General features: G+C 37.5%; 1 protein-coding gene across 2 annotated transcripts; it reads left to right on the top strand.

Annotated features, from left to right (window-relative positions):
• Window positions 1–13,753: 13,753 nt before the first annotated feature.
• On the top strand, window positions 13,754–19,799 carry LOC117612438 (mitochondrial carnitine/acylcarnitine carrier-like protein). 2 transcript variants are annotated; one of them, XM_034341125.1, is made up of 5 exons: window positions 13,754–14,143; window positions 14,245–14,313; window positions 15,401–15,483; window positions 18,328–18,719; window positions 19,104–19,799. In XM_034341125.1, exons 4-5 carry the CDS (start codon window positions 18,328–18,330, stop codon window positions 19,603–19,605), a joined length of 894 nt encoding a protein of 297 aa, XP_034197016.1. In that variant the 5' UTR covers window positions 13,754–14,143; window positions 14,245–14,313; window positions 15,401–15,483; the 3' UTR covers window positions 19,606–19,799. The 2 variants fall into 2 exon arrangements, with proteins under 2 accessions (XP_034197016.1, XP_034197015.1); XM_034341124.1 differs by lacking the exon at window positions 15,401–15,483.
• Window positions 19,800–26,570: the final 6,771 nt, after the last annotated feature.

The following is a 26,570-nucleotide window of genomic DNA, read 5'->3' as shown; positions in this document are numbered from 1 at the left end:
AACTCTTGGAATCGAGGTATAGCTTGGTTTAGCATGAGAAACTTTGAAGTGCTTGTGCTTGACCTTTCTTTTCTTTTTTTTTCAATTGGCAGAAAGCCCCCAAGTCATTTGGATTGGCATTTTGGCTACTTATATATATATATATATATTTGCTTAGCATGGAGCCCCCAAGTATTTTGGAGTTTGCATGCGTAGTTCGCTCAATGGCATGAATGATGGATTTTCCTAAGCCCCCAGTCCTCGTACAAGATCTGGTTTTGCTTGAGAATGGAGATCTAAGACACAAGCAAAAGGCACATGTCAGTCATCTTTATTATGCTTGTTCAGCAAAGTAGATAGCCAACAAAATGGGGGAAAAAAAGGGAATGTTCTTATCTCTTTATTTTATCTGGTTTATTGCTTCTGGTCTTCTTCTTCAGAGTCGTTGGTGAAGATAACAGCCTGATCCCCAGTAGAGTCGCCAATTTATGTAGGGGCTTTTCCGTTCCGGCAACTATTGATGGGTCTAGGGTGCAGTAAAGAGCCAAATGTATGAAATTGCCCATTGAGTCTGAGTTCAAGGATCAGACCCCATGAGTGTTTCAAAAGGGTAGCTGAGCCTTAGGAAACACCTTGGTATTCTTCACCAATAAAACCAACAGTTGCTTACAAATAAATTCTTGGCTTGGCATGAGAAGCTTATGGCATGAGATCTAAGCATTCATGAGAGAGAGAGAGAGAGAGAGAGAGAGAGAGAGAGAGAGCTGTGATTTCCTATGAGAAACAGAGTTTTTAAGGCAAGGGGGAAGGGATTCTAAAGGAATTCGTTGAAGAGAGAGAGATGAGGGAATAACAATATGTGTGTTGAGCAGTTTTCGGCAGCTTGACGAAAGCTCTGTCAAGCTTTGGAACGATTCACCAAAGGAGAAAATGGGAGACGATAGAGGAATGGGGCTCGAAATTGCAGAGGTTTAAGGGATGAGAGATGAAGCTTGCTCTTTGGATGTGTGTTGCTTGCCTTTTCCGAGTTGTTTTGGTGGGTAGAAGGTGCCTCCCTTTTATAGGCGCTGGAAGCTCCTTCTTCCCAAGAAAACCCTAGTTGGTTTTATCCAATTTTGCCAAGTCTTCTCCTCCATTTCTCTTCTCTTCATTCGATTCAATCTCTTTTTATGAAATCTCCTAAATCCAAATACACAAAGACAAGATTTTTGAGAGCTCTAGAGTCTTCCTCCAGCTGTCCCCGTGGCAATCTCCTATCTTTGGCTACCATCTCTCCTTCTTTCCTCCCTTATTTCATGGCAATAGCTGGTAGGAGAAAAGAATGGGTAATGGCGCTGGTCTAAAGGGTGTTTTGCTCAAGTATCCTTTGGTTTTTTGGATAGCTTGTGTTGGGATTAGTCTTTGGCCATGTGCTGGAGATTCCCAGTAGCCTGCATACATAGGTAACCTTTGGCTTTTGTTGTTTTTTTGTCTCCAGCCATGTGCTGGAGACTTTTAGATATTTTCCTTGGTTGCATGGGCCTTTCTAAGGTGATGGGTTAACCCATTAAGGGAATGGGCTAATTTCCTAGAGTATTGGGCTATTTTTCCTAAAGTATTGGGCTATTTTCTCTCCTTTATGCTTACCCACATATTTGAGCTCAAGAAATGGGCTTAAGTTTTGGGGCTATCAAGCAGCCCAAAATTTCCATTTCTTAGCTCATCAATGGGCTTCATGAAAACTCGTAACCATCCATACCACAAGCCGCTCAGCAAGCCCCAGGCATTTGCGTTGCTTGGGACCACTTAACCTTGTAGCATGGCGTGTTGCTTATTTGCTTGGCGTGGCACGTGTTCAAGCTCATATGACAAACTCTTGCGTACCCAAGTTGGGTTTCTTCCCAAGTTAGGTGTCGTATTGGGTTAGAAATATATTTGGGCCCAGCCTTGAATTTTTTAGGCCTCAACACTAGTATACCCTTTTCCTATAAATGTTTAAGTCATGTAGGAGTAAAACTAAACTTCCATAAGTTTAATTAATTCATTAAGCTAATCTGGTTAGTTTAATTAATTTAATGACTTAAGTAATTAAATCACTAACTTGTCTAATAAGCATTTGTCCTAGTTAACCTTATGTTGACCGCGTCAAGTCTCGGGTCAATGGTTTGACCTTTGACTTTGACTTTGACTTTGACAGAGCTGCAGAATCATATATTCTCTCATACCTTTTCGGTGTGCAATCTTATAGGTTCTAATTAGTGAGGCCGTGAGTAAGAATGGTTTCTTCTATATCGAATGTGAATTGTATCCCTCTATATAAATCTCCCTATTAGTGAAGGCTAATTATAATTTGTACTTACAGGGCTTTCACAAACCATGAGTGACACCTAGCAGTATGTCATGACTACCCAAGCTAAATAGAGTTCATTAGAAAACCTAGTCAGTTTGTGATTACAATGCAATTCGGTCCTTCTTTATTACAATACTCTATGTTGTGTTGTTGGGATATGGTTAACTTGTGTCAAATCCCTAACATGACATCTCTAGGTTATATGATTCACTTGGATGCAATTGCAAACTTTCTTGTTCCAATTCTCATCCTATACTTTGGCCAAAGATTCAACGTATCATATCTTTAGAGTATTCTCTCTTCCTACTAAGAGTAGAGATTCCTTGTTGTACATTCACATGCCTCTGTGCACATGCTGAGTATCCTGAGAAACACCTTTAAGTCACAACCTTTTGATATAACTGTATGGTGCCCTCAAAGAAAAACAACCCATACACAAAACAACTGTGATGTCTCAAGTCTAAGGACTAATATGCATTATCATAATGTAGAATTCTTTGTTTGACACTTGTGAGTAAGACTTCTATACAAGAATTCTTGAGTTGATCGCGTTTAGTAAATTTTATCTCTATAAAGCGTACACACATGTCTCAGTGTCTCTACTTGAATAATCTGAGACTAGCAAGCATAGTGTGTACCAGTCTTTGCGATTCACCATTGTCCAATTGGTGATCCTATGACTAGGAACCTTTTTAGGATACGATACTTCTATGATGGAAAGGTCCCGTGAATGTAACTTATTTAGACTGTTTCCATTCATATCTTTATCAATGAACTTGTTACTTTGTGTACGTTATGCATCTTAAAGTAACATTTGTGCCCCTTTGATTATATTAGCTATATTATATCCTTAGAGTATTCCATTTTTATATTGGCTTCTAGGGCATATACCTAACATTCAGAAGCCCATGTTTCACATTCCTCGACCTTTTGCACATCTTGGGATCAATCCATGGAAGAAGGCGCATCTTCTTGATTTCTGTAGAGAGACACGAGTAAGCCCTAATTAGCAATTGTAACCTCTGAAAATCTCAACCCATTCAATCTAACCACAACAAATTTACCCCATAGTTCGTGCGACCCCAGAAATGGTGGCCTGGGTTTGTGTCTGTCCACGACTTGCAAACGCGGGCTCTCTGACCACAACTACAGAAGGGCGCCTATATTTGATTTAGATTTGAAATTGGATTTAGGGCTTCATTCAGGTCGAATGCGAATGAAGATGTCAATTTGGGGTTTTTGTTCTCCATTTTGGGGTTCGTGGGTCTGGACTTTGGGTTTGTGGGTCAGAAATTATCCACTTTGGCAAAAAAAAAAAAGCCATGTCTGATATGCCACGTCATCACTTAACAATTCCCATGACAGACTGCGTAATGACATGATCAATTTGTAGGTTGAATATTCAATTAAGATTTCATAGAAGTCTATAAAATTTTTGGTGACCAGTAGGGTATAGCTCAATTGATTAAGCTCTTTCACCTTCACTCATGTGGGTAGAGGTTTGAAAGCTCCACCCACCTAATGAATATTTATATAAACCCCCTCCCCCAATCGCTTGTACTGAAAAGAAATTTTTTTTTTTTTAGAGAGTCCAATATAAGCCCCTACAATTTATATTCTCTAGACACAAACCCATCAATCTATAAATCTATATGGAAAACCCAAATTCAAACTAAATGCCCTGCAACATATAAGAGGTCATAATACTCTATGTATTTACATGATACGCATCCTGATGGTTTTCAATCACTAGGAACGACCATTTCATTCACGACAAATTCAATTTACCACCTTTTCAGCCTTGATCGTTTCCCATCATTGAAACCATAGATTCTCCAATGTTAGATTCACCTCCAATGTCTCTGTTGTTCAAATTCTGGGTTCGTAGGTACATTCTATTCATCAAACCAATCGCTAAGAAAAGACGACAGTGACTGAAACAATCTATTCTGGAACTGACGTGACAAGCTTGTATGGTCTGCCTTGCATATTGCAAGTAAAGGAAAACCTAATGACTAAATCCCATACAATCAGCTGAAGGAAAACCTAAAGTAAAAACAGATAATAAATAGAAGAGACTCGAATACAATCTATTAGAGGGAAAAACCACAATAAATTGGAGGATCACATTTTAAAAGCCCCCACAAAACACGTTGAATTGTAAATAGGGGCAATTTTGGAAGCTAAAAAATACATTAAATTAGGATCTTAGTTTGATTAGGTAATTTGCTGAATTAGATCCTAGTCATAAAAAAATAAAGAGATAGGTTGCAGTCAAGGAAATACCACTTCTATGGAGAAAAGCCAAATTTTCTATAAATTTTTTGGTGTATTCAAACTAAACTTTTTAAAATTCATTCACATTTGGATATATTCAATGATTTTTTTAATACACCTAAATTCTTTGGGCTTTCGAAGTTTCATAAATACGTATGATTTTGCACTGCAATCAAAGTTTTGGGCTATATAAATTTGTGGTGGTGTACACATGGTAACATCCAAATTTAATGGTACAGTAATCAAAAGCTAGAGAGAGCTACTTATGTTATTGCATGTGTGGCAAATGAAGTAGTTACATTGAATTTTAGTATATTTTATTTTTTTGTAATTTTTTTTAGTATAATTTATATTAGTTCTTTGTTTGACTTTGCAATTAGTAGGATTTTAGAAAGAATATAAAAATTAAATTGAAAATTAGAAAGTGAGAATAAAAGACATACAAACATTAAAAATAAACACTTAAACATAAATTAAAACACACATCCTTCTACTTATGTCTAGGGGTGGGCATTTGAACCGCAAAACCGCAAAACCGAACCAAACCAATCCGGAAAAAATCGAAAAAAACCGTGTTGACCAAAAAAGTCAAAAACCGAGAAAAATCCAAACCGAACCGGTTCAGACCGGTTCCGGTTTCGGTTTTCCATCCTAAGGAACCGGTCCAATCCGAACCGGTCCAATAGAATTAATTTATATATTTTTTAGATATTGTATATGTTTTTTTAATGTGTTTATGTTTTTTTATGTAGATATTATGAGTTCATCCACACCTAGCACCATAGCTCCAACTACTTTTCAATGTTAGGAGGAATTTAATTTGGGTTGTAATGTATATTTGGTTGAATTTGGGTTGTATTTGGCTAGTAATTTATTTTGGAACTTATTTTGTTGAAGTTTGATTTAATTTGGGTTGTAATTTATATGTTGAAGTTGGATTGAATTTGGATTGTATTTTTGTTGAAGTTGGATTCATTTTGATGATGTTGAAGTTGGATTGAATTTTTGTTGAAATTGGATTCATTTGAATTTGGATTGTATTTTTGTTGAAGTTGGATTCATTTTGATGATGTTGAAGTTGGATTGAATTTGGATTGAATTTTTGTTTAAGTTGGATTCATTTGAATTTGGATTGTATTTTTGTTGAAGTTGGATTCATTTTGATGTGTTGAAAGCTTGATGGAACCTCAAATTTGGGGTATGTTAGTATATAAATACATTTTGGGCAGATTTGTTAAAATTTAAATTATAAAAAAAAAAAAAAAAAACCGGAACCGCAGGAATCGAACCGGAACCGGATAGGTCCGGTTTAGTTCGGATTTCTGTATGTATGTTGAGCAGAACCGGTCCAAACCGAACCGGTCTGCACTATCGGATCAGGTTCCATTTTTTCCCCGAAACCGGTCCAAACCGAACCGTGCCCAGCCCTACTTATGTCCCTCCAAATGTCACCCGCCAGCAACACCCAAGCCACTATTATGACTACAATAAGTGGCCCCAACCAGGGGCGGATCTTCAAAGGGACAAAAGGGGTCGCTTGACCCCATGAACCCTCGAAATCTTCCTGGAAGCTCCGATCTTGACCCTATGGAAGGTTGGTGATCCAAAGAGAGGGGTCATGTTATGTTTAGAAGTATCGCGTCAAGGGAATGCTGAGGTGGTTTGCCTTAGGGAAACGGTCCATTTCAATTGATTTTAATGGAACTGTGCATCCCGTTTGTATTAAAAAAGGAATACCCACCATTTGTTTTATATAAAAATAAGCCAGCACACCAACCATGTAGAAACCATGCCCCAACAAATAAGGCAGCCCACCGTTTGTGTATATTGTTGTAAAGTGAGAGATGAAGCTCACATGAAGGATGTATTAGTTAAAAGCTTAATGATAATGTTGGAAGCTTAGTCAAAAGCTTAATGATGATGTTGGGTAATGAAGCCATCCAATTTGCCTATAAATAGGCTTGCTCATTCAATTGTAGAACACACCCAAGGAGAAGAGAGGAAAGAAAGGAAGAGAAGAAATGAAGAGTGAGAGGAAAACAAAGAGAGTGGGTTCTATCTTAGATGAAATTCTATCAGTGTAAATACAATTCTACTTCCAATATTTAGTGATACTTTTCATACTCTATTATTTTATTTTTATAACACGTTATTAGCACGATAGTCTCTTCCCTTTACTTCTAAATTTTCTCAGCTCAACATTATGTGATTATTTCTTTTTTTTCCTCTCTGTCATATATTATATTTATTTGCTATTGTATTACTAACCACTAATAAAAATGGGCCCTTGGTAATACTAAACATATGATCAGTGGAAGGCCGTTAATAATATTAACACTTTTCTTATTTTATTCAGTGGTGGTTTTATCCCCACATTTACTTTACTTACTATATGGTGTAGGTTTATTACCCATACAATTTATTTACTGTATGGTGTAGGTTTATTACTCATACAATTTATTTACTGTATTTATTTAAAAGTGTGGTGTGAGTTTATTGTCCACAGTACTGCCTTTATTCTTATTTAAAAGTATGGAGTAGAATTTGTGCCCATACAAGCACATTTACTATACCGCACATTTACTTTATTATTTAAATTATGGTGCGGGATTAACGTCCATACATGAGGGAATTTAATTTATGAATTTACTTTATTGCACATTTACTTTCATTTAAAGTATGGTGTGGGCTTAACGTCCATACATGAGGCAATTTAATTTATTGCACATTTACTTTCATTTAAAATATGGTGTGGGATTAACGTCCATATAGCAAGCAATTTACTTTATGAATTTACTTTACCGTATATTTACATTTATTTAAAGTATAGTGCCGGATTATCGTCCATACCAGCAATTTATTTACAAGCAATTTAATTTATGAATCTATTTTACCGCACATTTACATTTATTTAAAGTATGGTGCGGGTTTATCGTCCAACTAGCAATTTTTTTTATAGATTAATTGTGCGGTATAATGAGTTTTGACAGTATACTGATCAGGACCAGAAGCTCCTTGATCCTCATCATACAACTACATTAGGACTTGAAGATCCTTGATGATGATATTGATATGAGAGCTGGCAATCTCTTGGGTACTATATTTGTAAACGGGTGATCGGACTTGAAGATCCTTGATCCTTGACATATAAATAAGGACCTGGAGTTCTTTAATGATGTAATAGTACTGTATTAGTTAATAGTGCCATACACATGAATAGTAACTGTACTGGCAAATGTACTATATGGATGAATAGACACAAATTTCATGACTTGATGAATAGTACTGTATACATGAATAGCGATGTATGCATAAATATTAACCATTTTGAGTAAACCATCACTATATACAAAAGGGAACATGCAATCCTTAAACTCATGGATGAGCAATTAAATGAGATGCCAAAAGTTCCTCAAAACATGGACAATTATGTAAGGGCCTGAAGTTCCGAAATATACAAGAAATTAAAAAAATGTCCATACCATGAGAATATGTGATTTTGGACCGAAGTTCAAAATCTGACAATATTGAGAACATGAAAGTTCCAACAGTTAAATGGACAACCCTTGAGGTATTATTGCAAATTGTGGTACACCACATCTTTCTTTGGCATAAGAAAACGATGAATTTAATAAAGTTCGATTTTGTTACAATCGACACCTCAAGAAAGAAATATATTTTGTGAATTCCGGTTTTTAAGAATACACCGTGAAATGGATGATATCAGGATAAACCTCAAATTATGAATTGAAGCTCCCCTTATATGTTATATTATATGATTTGGGCTGGAAACCCATGGATCCAAATATATGAGAGATCCTGAACCTAAAATTTTGGGTATATAGTAGTTAATTCTCTTTACTACTATATTGCAATATTATCATGGCTTTTACTCAATTTATATTTCATGCCCATTTGAAAAGGGCAAATAAATTATGAGGTCGTGTTTAGCCCGGGCCAGAAGTTCAGGACTCACATGCATTGAAATATGTAATTTTGAGAGATTTGATGTGGTTATTTGAACCTATAAGGCACAAGGTTCCAAACCGTCATTTTGAAAAGACGTAAAACCACAGGTGCAAGTTTAAGAATTTGCGCAATTATTATAACAGGAAAGAAGGCATACAACACATAGATTTTTCCACATGCAAGGAAAAGCAGACTCTGCAAAATCTATAAAATTACATTATGTTCTGGAGGCCTCTGAAGGAAGATGACGGCGCCTATTAAGCTTAGCCATGAGCCTCTCGTGGTCTCCCAGAATCTTTTCATTGGAAACTTGCAGCATGTCTAGCCTTCTCAGCGTATCAAAGGAGTACGAACTCACCAGTTTCAACAAGGCATTATTTTCCTCCTGTTGAGATTCATGAAGCATTCTCTGGAGAGACGAATTTTCAGTGGTCAGCTCCTGAACCTCATTTGCTCTAGCACGCAAACGATCAGCCGTGTTAGAAACAGAAGCAGCACTTTGAATGCTAAAAGCCATTGAGTCATCAATAGCCTCTTCATCAGACCTCATTGATAACAACATTTCATCCATTGGAATAAGGAAATTCCTAGCTACTATGACAGCAGTCACATCATTCATCATCATAGAATCATTAACCGTGAGATGACGATTTTGGGATACAAAGGATGAATGCTAGACTTTGGCATCACGAGTTGTGTTGGGAGCAACATTTAAATCAAGATGGTTTGGGCAAGAAGAAGAGTAAGCCATTTTAAGAAGGTTTCGAAGAAAGTCTTAGAAAAACTGAAGTTTCAGAAAATGAAGGAAGTATAGTTGAAACGCAGTTGCTCCAATCAAGTTTTGCAGAGGCGATATCTATAGGCGAAAATATGGCTACGGTTTCCAGGATCCCAATATTATCTCGGATTCCCATATTCTCTTTTTCTTTCCCAGATTCCAAAACTTCACATGGCCTCCATTAATGTTTGTCAGCACTTTTCACGTTTTCAAGTATTATTTTCGTCAAAGCCGATCTTGTTTTGCAGATTTCATGAAGCTACTTCTTCAAAAGCACCCCGAGAACCTGGCAAATTTTTATGGTTAATTTGAAATTTACCGGTTCTACCTATTCCTCTTATTTGTGTATAAATATGTTACTAACGAATTTTTATTTTGCAGAAGACATCCAATTTTCTCCATACCTAGTGATGCGATATCCACTTGTTTTTCCTGTCAGTGAGCACTCAATGTGCTTGAGAAGCGAGACTATCTCTGATCATCCATTCAGGAAGCGAGACTATCCCTGATCACGTTTCTGCTACATTAAGGAACTGTAATGACGACCACATGCTCTGATCTCATGGAGTTCTTCTAGACTAGGAGAAATGAGAGGTTGTTGTCTGCTTTCATCAGCTTCCTCCCCTGATTGCTTACCTTACCTTGCAATCAATATCACAATTTTTGTATCTTTTCTTTCTTTTTATAACTCTCTGTTTATAAGGGATTTTATTTCTTTAGAACAGACATCTGAAGAAAGAATTCATGTAGTGATCCTAACTTTGAGGGTTATTTGTTTTTACAGAGACAAAAGAATAGTGATTTTTGCTCTTGCAGGATGTAACTAGATCATCAAGCATTACGTTGTGTTTGCTGAGCCGATACGAGCTTGGAAGATATTTGAGCTAAGTCTCTCCCACCTAAGGATGTAAGCGATACTTATGTTATTTCATGCTTGTACTCTTATTTTTTGTACAACATCCTTGAAGGTAACCAAATGGGGAGATAAGGCTGTTCCAGAAGAACGCCATGCAAAGGACCATTCCAGAAAGAATGACTTGCATTATAGATCGTTCCAGAAGAACGACTTGTATTATGACCATTCTAGAAGAATGGCTTGTATCATTATGATATGTATTCATGAATTATTAAAGTAAACTTCACAGATTGCAAGTTGAATACATTGATAATACACTGTATTAATTAAAGTACCATAAGAACAGAACATGGGTATAGTAGTGATCAATATGATGCACACCTATTGCGTAGCAAATGATATGGATTGAAGTCCCGGAACAACAATCCTTTAACATGCCAACATTAATACGGTGCACGCCTAATGCGTTGCAAATTATATGGTTTAAAGTCCCAGAAGGACAATTAAATTAACATGTATGTATTAATCTGTGGCATACCTGCAGTATGACGTATATATGGGTTCTAAATGTTCTAACTCCCTAAATGGAGATTATCCACGCCCTACTGTAAAATAACGCTCCATTGGAGGTTATGATCCACATTCTCACATAATTCATCTTATAAGAGATGTCTGTCTGGAAAGAGATAATAAAAGCCCCCTGAAGTGCCTTGGGTACCAAAAAGCAAAGAAATGCTTATAATTGATGCATGTGCATGCACATGAGAATGATGTGATCATGAATTGATGAATGACAATTTTTGATTTTAGAGTAGCTACTCAAATCATCAATGGGCTGTGTTGATTGGAACCACGTTCTATTATTAAATGTCGACAATATCATTGGCCAAAATGGAAAGAGGCAATTCCATTATAGATGAGAATGAACGTGAAAGAACAAACCCACAGTATGAACCCCAAAAGATGTTAATACTGAAAGTTATACTTGGGTGTTCCGAGTAAAAGGGAATATACACACTTTGTATGACACAATGTTTATGGCAGAAACAAGAAATGTTGGGTGTTCTCCATATTTACAGATTCAATTGTGCCCCATTATTGCGTTTTTACGGAGACCAACATGTTATCTTTAATGGTTATTAAATGCACGGTGCATATCGCCAGAAGCGATTCCCTAAAGATGCATAAATAGCTGGGTTAAAGCTATACAATGTGTCATAAAGTTTAATCCCTTAAACAAAATCCCTGAAAGGATTGTAATTGCATGAAGCAAGTCCCTGAAAGACATGTGCTTGAAGCACAAAACCTGTTCTCAATACTAATGTACATAAATTACCTCAGTGAGTACATTGATTATAATATGTTTGCAACACATTAAAATTCTTGAAGAGTTCAAGAAATATTTGTCTCGACCTGAAGATCGAGCATTATGCCAACGAGATTCTTGCTTATACTAAGAAGATATTGAAGTATTTTTATATGGATTATCCGTTGGACACTTAAATAATTTTCCGGAAGTATACTGGACTGGATATTATATTTTCCAGATAGAGCTCAGCTCCATCACCACCACTTTGGGATTATGTGAGGCATATTTGATGCTATCTCCGCAAAACACCATATATGCGCATATTCTTTTCAAGTGAATTTACAAATAGCCCAGATTTTGTTAAATATGCGGACTCTGGAAATTTATATGGTTGCTTACTGGAAAAAGTTAGTCATGAAGATTTCAAGGGGAGCATCCAACCATATTACAAGATTGACTCACAGAAGCAATGTCAACAGATGATCAATAGTATGGCTTAAAGATATTTTGACAAGCATCAGGGGGGAGCGTGCTGTCAATAAAGACCTTCACATACTGTACTCTTTTTCCTTCGTCCAGGTTTTTATCCCACTGGGTTTTTCCTGGCAAGATTTTAACGAGGCAGTGTCGCACGCATGTCAATATACACATAATTTTATATTACACATGGTTATGTACTTTTTTTCCTTCGACTAGGGTTTTTCCTAGCAACGTTTTAACGAGGCACCATGAGCGCATTTAACATTATCCTTATGTCCCAAATAAAGTTGTACTCTTTTTCCTTCGCTTAGGTTTTTTCCAAGCGAGGTTTTAATGAGGCAACCAATCTAGGGACATGTGTTCTCCAAGGAGGAGTGTTGTAAAGTGAGAGATGAAGCCCACATGAAGGATGTATTAATCAAAAGCTTAATGATGATGTTGGAAGCTTAGTCAAAAGCTTAATGATGATGTTGGGTAATGAAGCCATCCAATTTGCCTATAAATAGGCTTGCTCGTTCAATTGTAGAACACAACAAAGGAGAAGAGAGGAAAGAAAGGAAGAGAATAAATGAAGAGTGAGAGGAAACAAAAGAGAGTTAGTTCTATTTGAGAGGAAATTCTGTCAGTGTAAACATCATAAGAGCAAATACAATTCTACTCCCAATATTCAGTAATACTTTTCATACTCTATTATTTTATTTTTATAACATATATATATATATATAAATGGTTGAAATGGAGGGTAAAACCCCAAACAAAACAAACTACTCAAAATGGTTTAAACAAACCATCTGAGTTCTAGGGACAGCCAACAAGTCATCAACAAGTTTTGAAACAAATTGAAATTATGACTCTAGTTGGCTAAATAGCCAGCTACCCCATTCTTCTTGTAGAGAACAACTTTGTTCTTTGCTTTGGCATGTTGACTTATCAGAAATCCGGAAGTCATGAATTGGAGAACTTTAATGGGGAACCGACATAATTTTTTATTCTTATGTGTAAGAAAACACACAAAATATGAGGAATTGGAATAATTCCAATATCCATGCGCAAGTAAACACGGGATAAGTAGGATTTGGAATTATTCAAATACCCATTCTTGATAAATAAACATGCGGACTATAGAAGAAATAAAATTAAGGTGTTGAAAGGTACATGTATGGGAAGCATTAGGACTATGTAGACGTTGGAGCTTTGAAAAATGAAAAGTTGGAATTGGATGCTTATAAAAGTAGAATATTAGAGCATCATTTTCAACCACTAACATTAAGAGCATGGTTGGACATTATTCCCAAATTTGATTCTCAATTATAAACCAAATCAAATGAATTAGCTAGGTTGGTATAGACGCACAAACAAAAACCCAAAAAAGGAAAAGAAATAGCTAGCAATCTATAACGCTACAAATGGCGGAAATGACTTCCAATATCTTTTGCTATTGAAGAAGAACAAGATAATTGTATCTTTCGTAAACCACATGTTTTTAAAAAAAATTTAATTTATTACAATGGAAGAGAACCGAATCCTTAAACTCTGGACCACTTTGAAACCAAAGTTTCTGACGTACCTTCCTAAAAATATAATGTATTGATCACGCTTTTGGGTGTATGTATATTATCAACTCTTCTGATTTTACTAGGTAACAAAATGTGGGCCTTAGAATGCACATGGTTGGTGTAATGTTAAGCCCAATCTTCAAATTCCAAGACATCGAAGTTTGCCGGACACTGAGGCTTTGAGAGCTAGCTGTCTACACACACACACACTCGTCAGTTGCATTGCATATATGATACATATATAAAATTTTTAGCTTCATCTCATTTTTGCGAAACCAATTGGAGAGCACAGAGAGATTGAGAGAGAGTGGCTGTGATTCGCTTCATCTCACCACTATTGTGTCCTCATCTGAATCCACTCTCTCTCTCTCTCTCTCTCTCTCTTCTCTCAACCACACCTATCTCTCCATCCCGTCCTCTTCACACTCCAACACTCAAAGGGTTGGTGGATGGTGTGTGTGTTTTTGTCCCATATAAGCAATCTCGTGTGGTTCTGAATCCCCAAAGATTCGATTCCCTTTTGCTTGTTCACAGATTCAATTTCTCATTTCTTCCCCTCAAAACCATCACATACAAGCAACACTCACCAAACTCATTTTTTCAATTTCTGGTAATCTTCTTAACCCACTGTTGTTTTTGTTTTTGGGTTTTTTGGGTTTTTGATATGAGCAATTCTGTTTGACGGATCTAATACTTATTGGGTTTTGGCAGGACCATTTGGGGGTCTTAATTACTTGAGAGGTTTTGCTTTGCTTTTGGGTGCCACCCAGTATTTGTCAAGTAAGATTCTTGCCTTTTCTGCTTCAAAACTGTTAATTCTATCAAATGCAAATGCCTTTCGTTGCTTTTCATATGACTGACACTAAGATTTGAACAAGCTGCAAAATGGCTTGGCAGAAGCATGTTAATGATTTACAATGTAGGTTCCATTTCAGCCATGATCTTATTACTTGAATTGTCAAAAGAAGTAATAATATTTCTGTGTTATTCAGTGTGCTACAAAGTGTGCTTGATGATAGGTTAGACGCAGAATCTTTAATCTGCTCACTTTCAACCAACAATGTGTCGTTTAATTTCCTAACTTTGATGTATTACAATACATATTATTCTTTAATGAGTAAATTTAAATTTTGTTAACAGAAGCTTTGAAGATAAAAGGGACTCTTTCTTGCTTAAAATGACATATCCTCAAGTGTTGAATATTTGTTGTTGATAACTAGTTGTGAATGGCAGTCTTGGACTGGACATGACCTTCAGATTTTAATGGGAAAGTAGACATTTAGGACATGATGCACAATTGAGCTAATTAGTTTACCAACGAGGGGAGTGGAACTGGTCATGCCCATGGTTTGCTCTCATATGGTCTGAGGTTCGAAATCCCTGAACGTATCTATGTAGCTATTTGCTAGTGTTTCCTGCTTCCAAAAGATTGTAGGGTTTGGCTGGGGGCCCCAGTTTCGAATCTGATCCGATAGTGTATTAGGGCATTTCTGGGTATAGAAAAGAATGCACAATCGAGGTAATTAGTTTTGCGCTTGTTAGTCATAGTTCATCCACCAAATGTTTTGGAACAAAATTATGATTGAGATCTTCAAAAAAAGAAAAATCAATTGTAGGTATTATCATTGCATTGGAAATTTATCTAGTGATTTTTATTCTCAGTGGTTCATAATTATTTGAGCATTATGTGTAGGGTTTCATCTCTTGATTCCTGTAGTTGAAATCTCTGTATTACATCTTTGGCCTTTGCTGACCAATATTAGGTATAGCAACCATGGATATTCCTTTTGTAAATCTGGATGGAACCATCAGCTGAAACATGCATTCTTAAATTCTTAATGGCATAAGAAGTTTGTCAAACTTGTAGGCAAGGACACAAATATCAGCCGATACACCGATATATTGGCCGATATATCGTGATTTTCAAGTGTCAACACCGATACTGGGGAGGTAAGGCCATATCTTCCCTTTTATTGGCGATATATCCCCGATAAATGTGATATCCCTGATATTTTGCCGACATCGTCGATATTTCCCGATACCCATAATAGAACCCTGAAAATTTTCAAAATTTTTGAAGCCAATTGAATCAAATTGAAACCCAAAAATCTCTGATCATTATTAAAATATGCAAATAAGTTAAATATGAGGAAATTAAAGCTTAATTGGAACACCTATGAACTAACCCAGCCATTAAATCATACCCAAAACCCTATAATCATGTTTGATTAAAGTGGAACTAGTTATGGAGCTTAAGATGATGAAACAGATTATGGACCTACTAGTTGGGTGAATCCTAACTATCCCATATATGGGAGGACAGTAGGGAGCTCAAGAGAGACATATGTGCACCATGTTCAAACATGGCTTACAAATTGCTCAGGTTATATGACTTGGTATGACTATTGTATGGATCTATATGGTTGTTCCTCATTGTTTGAACCACATAGGAGCTCTTCATTTATGTAGATGGACACTTATCTAAATTGTAATCCAATGTTGAAACAAACTATGGATTTATGCATGGTTTATTCATATCTAATCAATGTTTTATTTTCAAACTTTTCATTAACGCGTATTCCATACCACTTATATTTCATCATAAATATATCTTATACTTAATAAATTTTGAGTTTTGTTTGTTCAATACATTCATTGATAATGTACATAACATCTATGAAAGCTTTACTCCAAAATTCTGTGTTTCAAAGCCTTCATCTGTCATTTTTGTTGATTTTTTCGCGATACCTAAAACGATAAGGATATATCCCCCGAAATATCCATAAATTGGAGGCCCAATATTATCTGCACAGCCGATATTTTAATCCTTGCTTGTAGGACTATTCTCCCTATGATTAATGGCCATGTTTTGAGAATTTTGTAAATTTCAGAACTTGAATAAATTTTCTTACCCCTTTTTGTTTAATTATTGTTATTTTTGCCCCCACTCTGAATGTCCTTAATTAAAAGGTTCCCTTCTTTGTGGATTGGATGCTAACCTTCAAATCTTTTAGGTCCGACTTGTACTAATAATGCAAGCGAGAGGTATATATTTTACAGTACGAATGACATACGGAGCCATGCGTTGAGCGAACAATTTTATGAACATGAAGTTTATAAGTACAGTAGCAATCCACAAGTAGGCCACGGAAGGTAGGAACAAAGACATCTCTAACATCCAGCTACTTACTCATCACTAACATAACAAATACATAACACAAAACAATTATACAACAGTCTCGATAAACTGCAGCCCCCAATCTGGAAAAATGAATCAATTTCTATAAATTGTTTCACAAAAGCGCACAATGAAGCACACCAATGAACACTATCCCATAAAAGACATCTATCTTCTCTCCACATTTTCCTTCAAAATCCTAACATCCCTTTATACCAAAGAATAGTCATTACTTAATTTGGCTTTTCCCTCAACCAAAAGCACAATGTCTCAAGTAAAGAGACACAAGAAATTTGAAACCACCCCAACTCAATATTGTTGTCCTAAATAACTTTTCCATGACCCATGTGCAACTGGATAAGGAAGAAATGAATGAGCAATACTCTAAACTGCCTCATTGCACTTGTGCTTTTTCAGAGAAGTGATGATTGAGTATTGTTTTGGTATAAAACATATAAAATTCAATCTCTATTCTGTGAAGATTAAAAAAAACAGCATAAAAACAGTTCAGATAGGAAGAGGTATGAACTCCGTTATAATTCAAGTTATCAGTAGAAAGAAGTGAAGAAAATGACCGATTTACATTCCTTAATGATTTGAGTGCATCGTTGCTCATGCTTGGCTTGTTTTATCGTCAAGCTTAAATATTTAAATATGATTTAGCTGTAAGATAGGCTGGTTGTAATTAATTGGTGTCATTTTAAGTTTAAGCTGCTCATAAGCAACGTGTTGATCTATCAATCTTCATTTTCATTTTTCTTGTTTTGTTTTATTGAACATTGTTTTAAAATCTTCTTCCCACCTCCATTCAACTGATCAATAAAGCAGGGATGAGGACTTGTTATTCTTTTTTCCAAAGGGATATTTTTAATTTTATAGATTTCTATTCTTTGTTTCCGATGAGGAGGGATAATCTGTTTATTTTTTATTAAGGACTCTGTGATTAAATTTTTATGTCATTTCTTATCATATTCATTTTCTACCTTCCAGAAATGTTTGAAATTATAATTACGTGACTGGAGAAGGGCCTATGGTTGAACTTCTTTTTTCTGAATCTTACCTAGTTTCAAAGTATCTGATTTAGTTGTCATCATGGGGCTGAACATTTTTTCTTGATTTTCCCTAAACTTATAGGATGGGTTGACATTTATCCGTTTCTAAGGTTGAGTTTACCTTTCAGGAGTTGCTTGCCCCCCTCCCTTCCCTTTGTGAAAAGAGGAAAGAAATTAATGTTGTCCCTTTTTTCAGTAAAAAAAATGGAAGCAGCCCTTGGAAGTTTACTGAAACCGTAACAGACAACGTCATCCTACATGTTATTCCTCTTTGACCTGGTTCAAGTTTATATCTAGAAATTCACATGCACAGACGCATCTGACACACATACTTATGTACAATGTGATGTTTCAAAATGCTCTCTGATCCAACCGTTGACAAAAAATTTGGATGTTAACTAACACAGCATTTGTATGGCTCTAGATTGACAATTTTATAAGAATCATTGTGCCATCAAACTTATAATCAAAAGTCCTTGTATGTTGAATTATGATATCGAGAGTTATCTGTTTGGGTTTTCTAATTCTGAATATGCGTTGACCGAAAAATTTCTGAATATGCAGATGGGGGAAGTAGTCAAGGACTTGACCGCTGGGACTGTTGGAGGGGCAGCACAGTTAGTATGTGGGCACCCATTTGATACAATAAAGGTTAAACTCCAAAGCCAGCCTAATCCACTCCCTGGACAACCTCCCAAGTTCTCAGGTGCTATTGATGCTGTCAAGCAGACATTAGCTGCTGAAGGCGCAGGGGGTCTCTACAAAGGTATGGGAGCTCCACTTGCCACTGTTGCAGCCTTCAATGCTGTCCTCTTCGCGGTAAGAGGCCAAATGGAGACGTTGTTGAGGTCTCAACCTGGTGCCCCACTTACAGTGGGCCAGCAGGTCATTTGTGGGGCTGGGGCTGGAGTAGCTGTGTCCTTTCTAGCATGCCCCACTGAGTTGATCAAGTGCAGGTCAGTGTAGCTCTTCTCTTTAGAAAAGAAAAAGACCCAATCTTGTATACATTTTCAAAATTTTTACTTCAATTTTGTTTCATTATCATGCCTATATTCTCTTCGGCCCTTGCACAATATATCTGTAACCAATCTTACAAAGTGTTTCGGAAAAATTTAACGTAAAAATTGTTTTGTTCATTAAATATTTGGTTATCCACCTTAATAATTTCTTTTCCTTTCATTTTGATTTTCAATGAGGGAAAAACTGTATGTACATTTTGATAGTTTTCATTAAAATTAGCTTTTTGGCAGAAACTGTTAAAACTGTTCATAACTTTGTCATTTAAATAAGGAAATCAAAAGACCTTATCTATAAGCTGTTTGCGCTTCATGGTAGAACAGGTTGCAAGCCCAGAGTGCAATGGGTGATAGTGGCTCAGTGGGTGCCACAGTGAAGTACGGAGGACCATTGGATGTGGCCAAGCAGGTACTTAGATCAGAAGGGGGTACGAGGGGTCTCTTCAAGGGCTTGGTTCCGACTATGGCACGCGAAATACCTGGAAATGCTGCACTGTTTGGTGCCTATGAAGCACTTAAGCAGTTCTTTGCTGGAGGCCAGGACACTTCTGGCTTGGGAAGAGGCTCTTTAATTGTGGCTGGAGGCTTGGCTGGAGCAGCTTTCTGGGCCTCTGTCTACCCTACTGATGTTGTCAAGAGTGTAATTCAGGTAGATGATTACAAAAATCCAAAGTTTTCGGGCTCAATTGATGCGTTTAGAAAGATCCTGGCCTCAGAGGGAGTCAAAGGCCTCTACAGGGGCTTTGGACCAGCTATGGCTAGAAGTGTTCCAGCCAATGCAGCGTGCTTCTTGGCATACGAGGTTACAAGGTCGAGTTTGGGATGATAATTTGGCACTTTTTGGTGGTTTTGAACTTAATGATTTCAGTCATCTTCATTTCCTGATGCAGAAGCCATTTTTCTATACATTGAACTTGTGGTTCGGTACTAGGATCCTCCACACTTTGTAATAACAGCTCTGTTGCCGGAGGAAACATTCTTTTACCAATCATATTGCGTTCACTGATTTTTTGCGCGTCATGTTTTTTCTCAGAAACTCTGGCAGATGGTTTGCATCTGATGGATGTGGTAGATGCCAACCATACTGCTGTCACTCAGTATATTTATTTATTGGGGTGGACGATGGGATGGAGGAAAATGACTGAAGATAAATAATAGAGTGATCAATCAAATTAAGCTTCAGATAATTACCACAACAATTTACAATATAAAAGTAGACAGTTTACTGATAATAGCACTGAGACATTGTGATGAAACTCCACAATAGAATAGGTCTATTTGGCCTAATCTATTATGTGTGTAATCCAAGTGATTAAATTGGGGATAAAAATGCTAAGGAGATCACATTTATAGACCACTTTGTGTACCACCTCTGTAACATTTCTCTAGTCGAAATCTAGGATTGTCTGATCTTCTCCTATATTATAAACATGTGGCATGATCCTATAAATTCTAGATCTCTCCATGAGTTTTATGTTTGGACATAGATTCCACCAATCGAATATAAGAATACAATAAGAAGAAAAGTTTGCCTTCTATTATAAAAATAATCAGAGTATGAAAAGTACCGCTGAATATTGGGAGTAGAATTGTATTTGCTCTTGTGGTGTTTACACTGACAGAATTTCCTCTTAGATAGAACTCACTAACTCTCAGATTTCTCACTCTCTTTTCTTCTCTCAACTCAGTGTGTTATCACTTTTCACTTTTTCTCACTCTTTAACAATGAAGAGGTGAAGCCTTTAAATAGGCTGTAGCATCCGTGATGTTCGGTTAGTTACAAGGGAAGATGGCAGAAAAATTGCTTCATTCTTTTATTCCTTTCTTTATGTGGGCTCCACCACTTTCTTTACAACACTCTCCCTTGGAGACCACATGTCCTTTGATTGGTTGCCTCATTAAAACCTTGCTTGGAAAAACCCAGTGGGAAAAAAACCTAAGTGAAGGAAAAAGAGTACAACTTCAGTTGGGACATAAGGGTAATGTTCAATGCGCTCATGTTGCCTCGTTAAAACCTTGCTAGGAAAAACCCAGTGGGAAAAACCCTAGTCAAAGAAAAAAGAGTGCAACGCGCATATGTCCTGTGTTAGAGGACTCTTGAATGCTCCCCTTGATTTTGCATGCTTCAATTTGAATGCTTGCAGAGTTGATGTAATCCGATACCATGCACTAGCCTTTGGAATGTACATTTTGGCAAAGACTTGGTGAAGAGATCTGTTAGGTTATCGCTTGAATGGATTTTTCTGACCTTAATTTCTTGACTCTTCTAAAGCTCATATGTGTAGAAAAACTTTGGTGATATGTGCTTAGTCCTGTCACTCTTGATGCCTCATGTGATCTGAGCAATACAAGCTACATTGTCCTCATTCAAGATAGTTGGAGTGTCCGTTGCTGAGGGTAGGGCACATGTGTTTCGGATGTGATGGATCACCAACCTTAACCAAATGCATTCATGATTGGCTTCATGGATGGCAAGTATTTTTGAGTGACTGGAAGATGAGGCTACGAACGTTTGTTTCGTTGAGCGCCATGAGATTGCAGTTCCTCCACATGTAAACACATACCCAGTTTGTGAGTGTTCTTGATGTGGATCAGAGAGGTATCCTGCTTCATCATATCCAACAATACTCGGGGCATTGGTCGGTTCACTGGAATAGAATCAGCCAATGTCTATTGTTCCACAAAGATATCGTAGAATATGTTTAATGCCGGTCCAGTGTCAACTTGTTGGAGCAGAGCTGTATCTTGGTAACAAATTTACTGGAAATGCTATGTCTGGTCTGGTACATTGTGCTAAGTACAATAAAACACCTATTGCAATAAGGTATGGTACTTCTAGAATGTTGCTCCTATTCTTAACAACTAAAATGAGTTATTAAAAACAGCAACTTTAATTCTCGCAGTGCACGAACCATTTATAGTATAGCTTATGTAAATACGAGGTCGATCCCACGGAGAATGGTAACTTGGTTCCAAGTTAAATTACTTAGAATGCTAGAAAAACATAGAACAAAGAAACTGACTAACTACCTAAAGGCAAGGTCGAATTCAACAATGCCTCTTGCTAATTACTCAAGGTCTAGGACAGAATCCTAGCACCACACATGCACTCGAAATGGGGGGTTTTGTTGTTGAAACGAAAAGAAGAAAGTGAAATGAAAGTGCTCGAAAATAAACACTGGCAGCAATCAATAGATTGTGAAACAATAATTGAGAGGTGTTAGAGCTTTGGAATCCACCACTAGTTTTCCTATCCAAGTTATGAATGCATAGAAATTGACCTAAGCTTCATCAACAATAGATTATCGCATACAAGCCTATGGTATCTATGACGGGACCCGACCCAATTTCCACTTTGAATTTCGAGCCAAGTCCTGTGTGTGTCCGACACCTGGCGAATGTTGGGCACAAATGACCTTTTTACCCTTCTTATTTCAAAAGATGTTTAAAATTTCCCTCAGACTTCTGCTGAAAATTCGGCAGAGTCTCCCTTGTATTTTGATCGAACCCAAATTTTTCCACCTGTTAAACAATCAAATAAATTCACACCAACTGCCAGAATAGAATAACCAAGTATTCACCAACTCCAGTTTTCCACTAAAACTAGATATCAGAGCATTTTCTAAAGTTCACAGGATTTCAAGAATTTTTCCACAAAACTCTACCTTACTTGGTGGTGCAGAAGCTAGGGATGGCCCGGTGGTGGATCCTGCGCACTTCTACGGCCTGGGGACGAAAAACAGGTTAAAAATGTGAGTGGACAAAAATTAAGTTCTTGAAAATAAATTTTATAAACATAGTAACCCCCATTTAAAAATAAGCAAGGATTTAAATCGAGGGTTTGTCTATATTTCAATACAAGGTATTCAAATAAGCATGTAAAAACCTACTGATGAATGTGCTCGTATAACTGAACAAATATGTAAAGATATAAATGCACGAATATCAAGAAACTGATATAAAATAACTGAAAGTCATAATCGAATAAAAGAAAACTCAAAATCCTTTGAAAATACCACCTATTTGTACCCCTGTCATATCCGTCAATTCCCCTGGCAGGTCTCGGGCGCCACGCAGTCTACCCGAGCCGCAAACTGGCGAAATCAGGGGACTATGATCAGCCTGATCTGCCGGCAGATTCCTCGATGACACCAAGTCAGCTCGAGTCGCTCTGGCAGGATGCAGGGGACCGTAGTCAGCCTGATCCGCAATCCTGGCAGGTCTCGGGGACACAGAGTCAGCCGAGCCGCAATCCTGGCAGGTCTCGGGACACCAAGTCTGCCGAGCCGCAAATCCTGGCACTCACGGTCCGAGCGTCCCCGAAACTCGTGAGGCAAAGTCAAGTGCACTGACATAAACTGAAATTGGACTGGATGTCCGTAGACATCGGTCCAACTCTGGGTAATCACCAAGTAAAAGGTGGGTACATGGTGGTTCTAAAATAAACTATTTTTAGAAAAATCTAATAACTCACTGCCTTTCTGTGAAACTGAAATGTTGCTGCTATCTCCTCTAGAATTCTCAAACTATGCTTTTTATATTACTGAGCTTCAGTAACTAAACAACACGTAAATCAAAGTATTGTACAGCACAAATCATGTTCGAAATGAATAGTTCATAAAACTTCGTCAAGATTAAATAATGACATTAACCCATATAAACTGATTTGTAAAAGCTTATTTGTATAAAATCATTATAAAATCATTTAAATAATCTCATTGATATAAATCATTTATATAACTCATGCATATAAGATCGTTTACGAAAGAAAGTCCACTCACTGGTGGTCTGAGCTAGCTGGACCCTTAGTAGGTCCCTCCTGTAGGTCGACCGGACCTCTGGTGCCTGATTAACCAAAGATAATAAATTAATAAACTGTTCAATAACAGAATTAATTTAAATACCCTGCCCCAGGCTCCTAGAACTACGTGCACTTGTTTAAAATTACTCTTATGCCCACATTATCTTTTTAGACAGTTAGAACGGCCTTAAGAGACCCGAAGCCTTACTAAGCGATAAACTGCCAGATCGGCCGATCCAGGATCCCGTGGGTCCACGGTCTCCGATGGTCAATCTGGGCTCCTCTGAAGGTTCCTTACGGAGAAGGAACCATGTTCTACGAGTTTGGTCCGAAACGGACGGTCGGATTGGCCAAAATCGCATTATCGCTTTAAATTCAAACCCTAGTCCCAGGGTTCGCGATTTCGGAGTATCCGAGACTCCGATTCGCAATCCGTCGAATCCTACATGATCCTGGAATCTTGTAGTACGACATATCCAAAATTCAGCGCTATCCGACGATTAGACGACATTGCACCCAAGGATCGCACGATATGAAAAATTCGTTCGGGGCTCGAACGGACTCCGAATCGAGATCCGCGAAATCCTACGCGCTCGTGACGACACGAGGATCACAAAAATGTATAGAATTACTTCACCACCCTCGCCCACGCACCCCAGCATGCGCGGGCAGATTCGGGTGTCTAAAGCGATACCGGGTGGCCGAAAAATCTCAGAACCAAGACTCCAAACTCCTATCCTAGGTAAAACACCCCATTTGGAGCCACTTTTGTTCTTGGACATACCCCAAAAAGTGACCAGAAACAGTAGATCACGGCGGCCGAAGTTTCAGCCAAACTTCAAGTTGAAAATTGATCGCTTTAGAGCTAAAATCGATCGAAACCCATACATCCATCAGCTAGAACACAAAAAATAGGTTAGAAACCATACCTTACTCGATCGATTTGGTGGAGAATTGAAGGAGAAAATCGAGCTCAAAGTTCAAACTGGAAATCCGGCGAAAATGGAGTTTTCCGGCGAGCTCCGGCCACGGCAACTTCGGCGAAGGGTCAAGAAATGTCGGCGGTCGAGTGGTGGTTCGTTTGGTACCAACGGCGGAGATCGGCTCCAAGTGTGGCGGCCGTGGCATCAAGGAGAAGGAGGAAAGGTCGGTGGCTGGAGCAAAAAAAATCGGGAGAAGAGAGAAATGAGGAGAGAGAGAAGGAAAAAGGGTTAAAAATCTGACTTTTTGGCCAAATTATCATTTTGCCCTTCGCGGTATTTTGATCGTATCTTCTTCGTTACAACTCCGATTTGGGTCTACTCCGTGTCTACGGACTCGTTTCGCCGTGCTCTACGCAACGGCGCAAGCGGAATTCACAAATTCTTTCTCGATCAAAAAGTCAAGTTTTTCCCTATTAAATAATGTGAGGGCAAAATAGTCTTTTTGCTAGAAGATATTATCCTTACTTTTTAGATATTTTATTTCTTTTTAGATATTTTGTTTTGGGTTATTACAATCTACCCCCCTTATAAAAATTTCGTCCTCAAAATTTACATCTCTGTCATTCAAGGAGGGGAGAAGGGCTGCTCCTGTATTTGCTACTAGGGTTATTACACTGCAAATATCACTGAAGGCTAAATACTTTCTATTCCAAAATCTGAACTATTTGTTTTCCACACATTCTATATTTTCATTAGATCTGATACAGCTAGGATTTGGCTCCCCTGCTTCCTTAAATCTCACTACGCCTTCCTCAGGCGATAAATATCGAAGAATACCCAATTGAAGATCCTTCTTCTAGTATCTGCATAACTCTTTGCCAAATCCTGGGTTACTTGAGTCTTTTTCTGGTTAATCCAATCAGGTTCTTTATTTCCTACAATACTTTCAGATTTCAATAAACCTTGCTTAACATTCCATCTTCATACTTGGGTGATCCATACTATGCCTCATGTAAGGCATCTATTGGAAGCATCTCAGTTATAGATACCAATAGCAAATCTTAGATTTGTAATCCGAGGAAATCCGACAACTGTCACTTAAGGCATACTCTCAAACCAGCATCTTTTCACTCAAATCATTCTGAAACTGTAGTAGATTATGTCTCAATAACCTTTCCACAATTTGAGTCATTTTCTTAAGCTGGTCATCTGTCTAGAGTGAATTGCGGTATTAAACTGTAATCAAGGCCCAAAAGCTTCTTTTAGCTGAGTCCAATTGGAACATAACCTGAATTTCTTGATCTAAACCGTAGGGACTGGTATTCCATAGCGTCGCAAGACTTTATCTATGAAAATTCTTACCAGTTTGTTCAGATTATACTTGGTTCTCACCTGCGGAACATATACAGACTTACTGAATCGATCCGTAATTTCCTACACTCCACCATGCTTCCTCCTGCTTCCTTTTAGAACTCGAAAGTGATTGCAAGAACCTTGTTGATTCTTGTCGCGGGGCTATTCCTTGCTGCTAAGTTCTATTGTTCCTTTCATCATAAGAAGCTTCTTGTAAGATCTCTATTTTGGACCTTTGCTTTTCATGTCATATAATTCAACCTTTTATTCGTAGGAATCAAATCAAGATCCTGAAATTAACCTGCAAATATTCGAGTTCATTAGTACTGATTTTCCTTGACAAGTCATTAACAGTGCTTTCTGATTATTCGTATCCAACTCAACTTTTTGTCCTACTATCACTGATAATCTATCTCCTTCGGAGATAAGCCACTTCTTCCTGAGAATTCCATACTGAGTGTATCTATATCCTCTGACCATCTTCTTCGTCTCAAGTTTTCTTCCTCCTGTATAAAGAAATTTGGTAACCTCTTGTGATCTGTAAGGATCTTGCATATTTCTTCATAAAAGACGGCCACCAACCTTACTAAGCCAGACTTACTGTGGCCCGTTCCAAATCATGAATAGAATGCTTCGATTTATGCTTCTTCCGTTGTTGAGATACATAAGCACTCACTCTACCATACTGCATCTACACAAACCTCAGTTCTTGTG

This window comes from Prunus dulcis, unplaced genomic scaffold (assembly GCF_902201215.1).
Source record: "Prunus dulcis unplaced genomic scaffold, ALMONDv2, whole genome shotgun sequence".
NCBI lineage: Eukaryota > Viridiplantae > Streptophyta > Magnoliopsida > Rosales > Rosaceae > Prunus > Prunus dulcis.
Note: the sequence above shows the minus strand (reverse complement) of the source record. Positions and strands in the feature narration are given on the sequence as shown.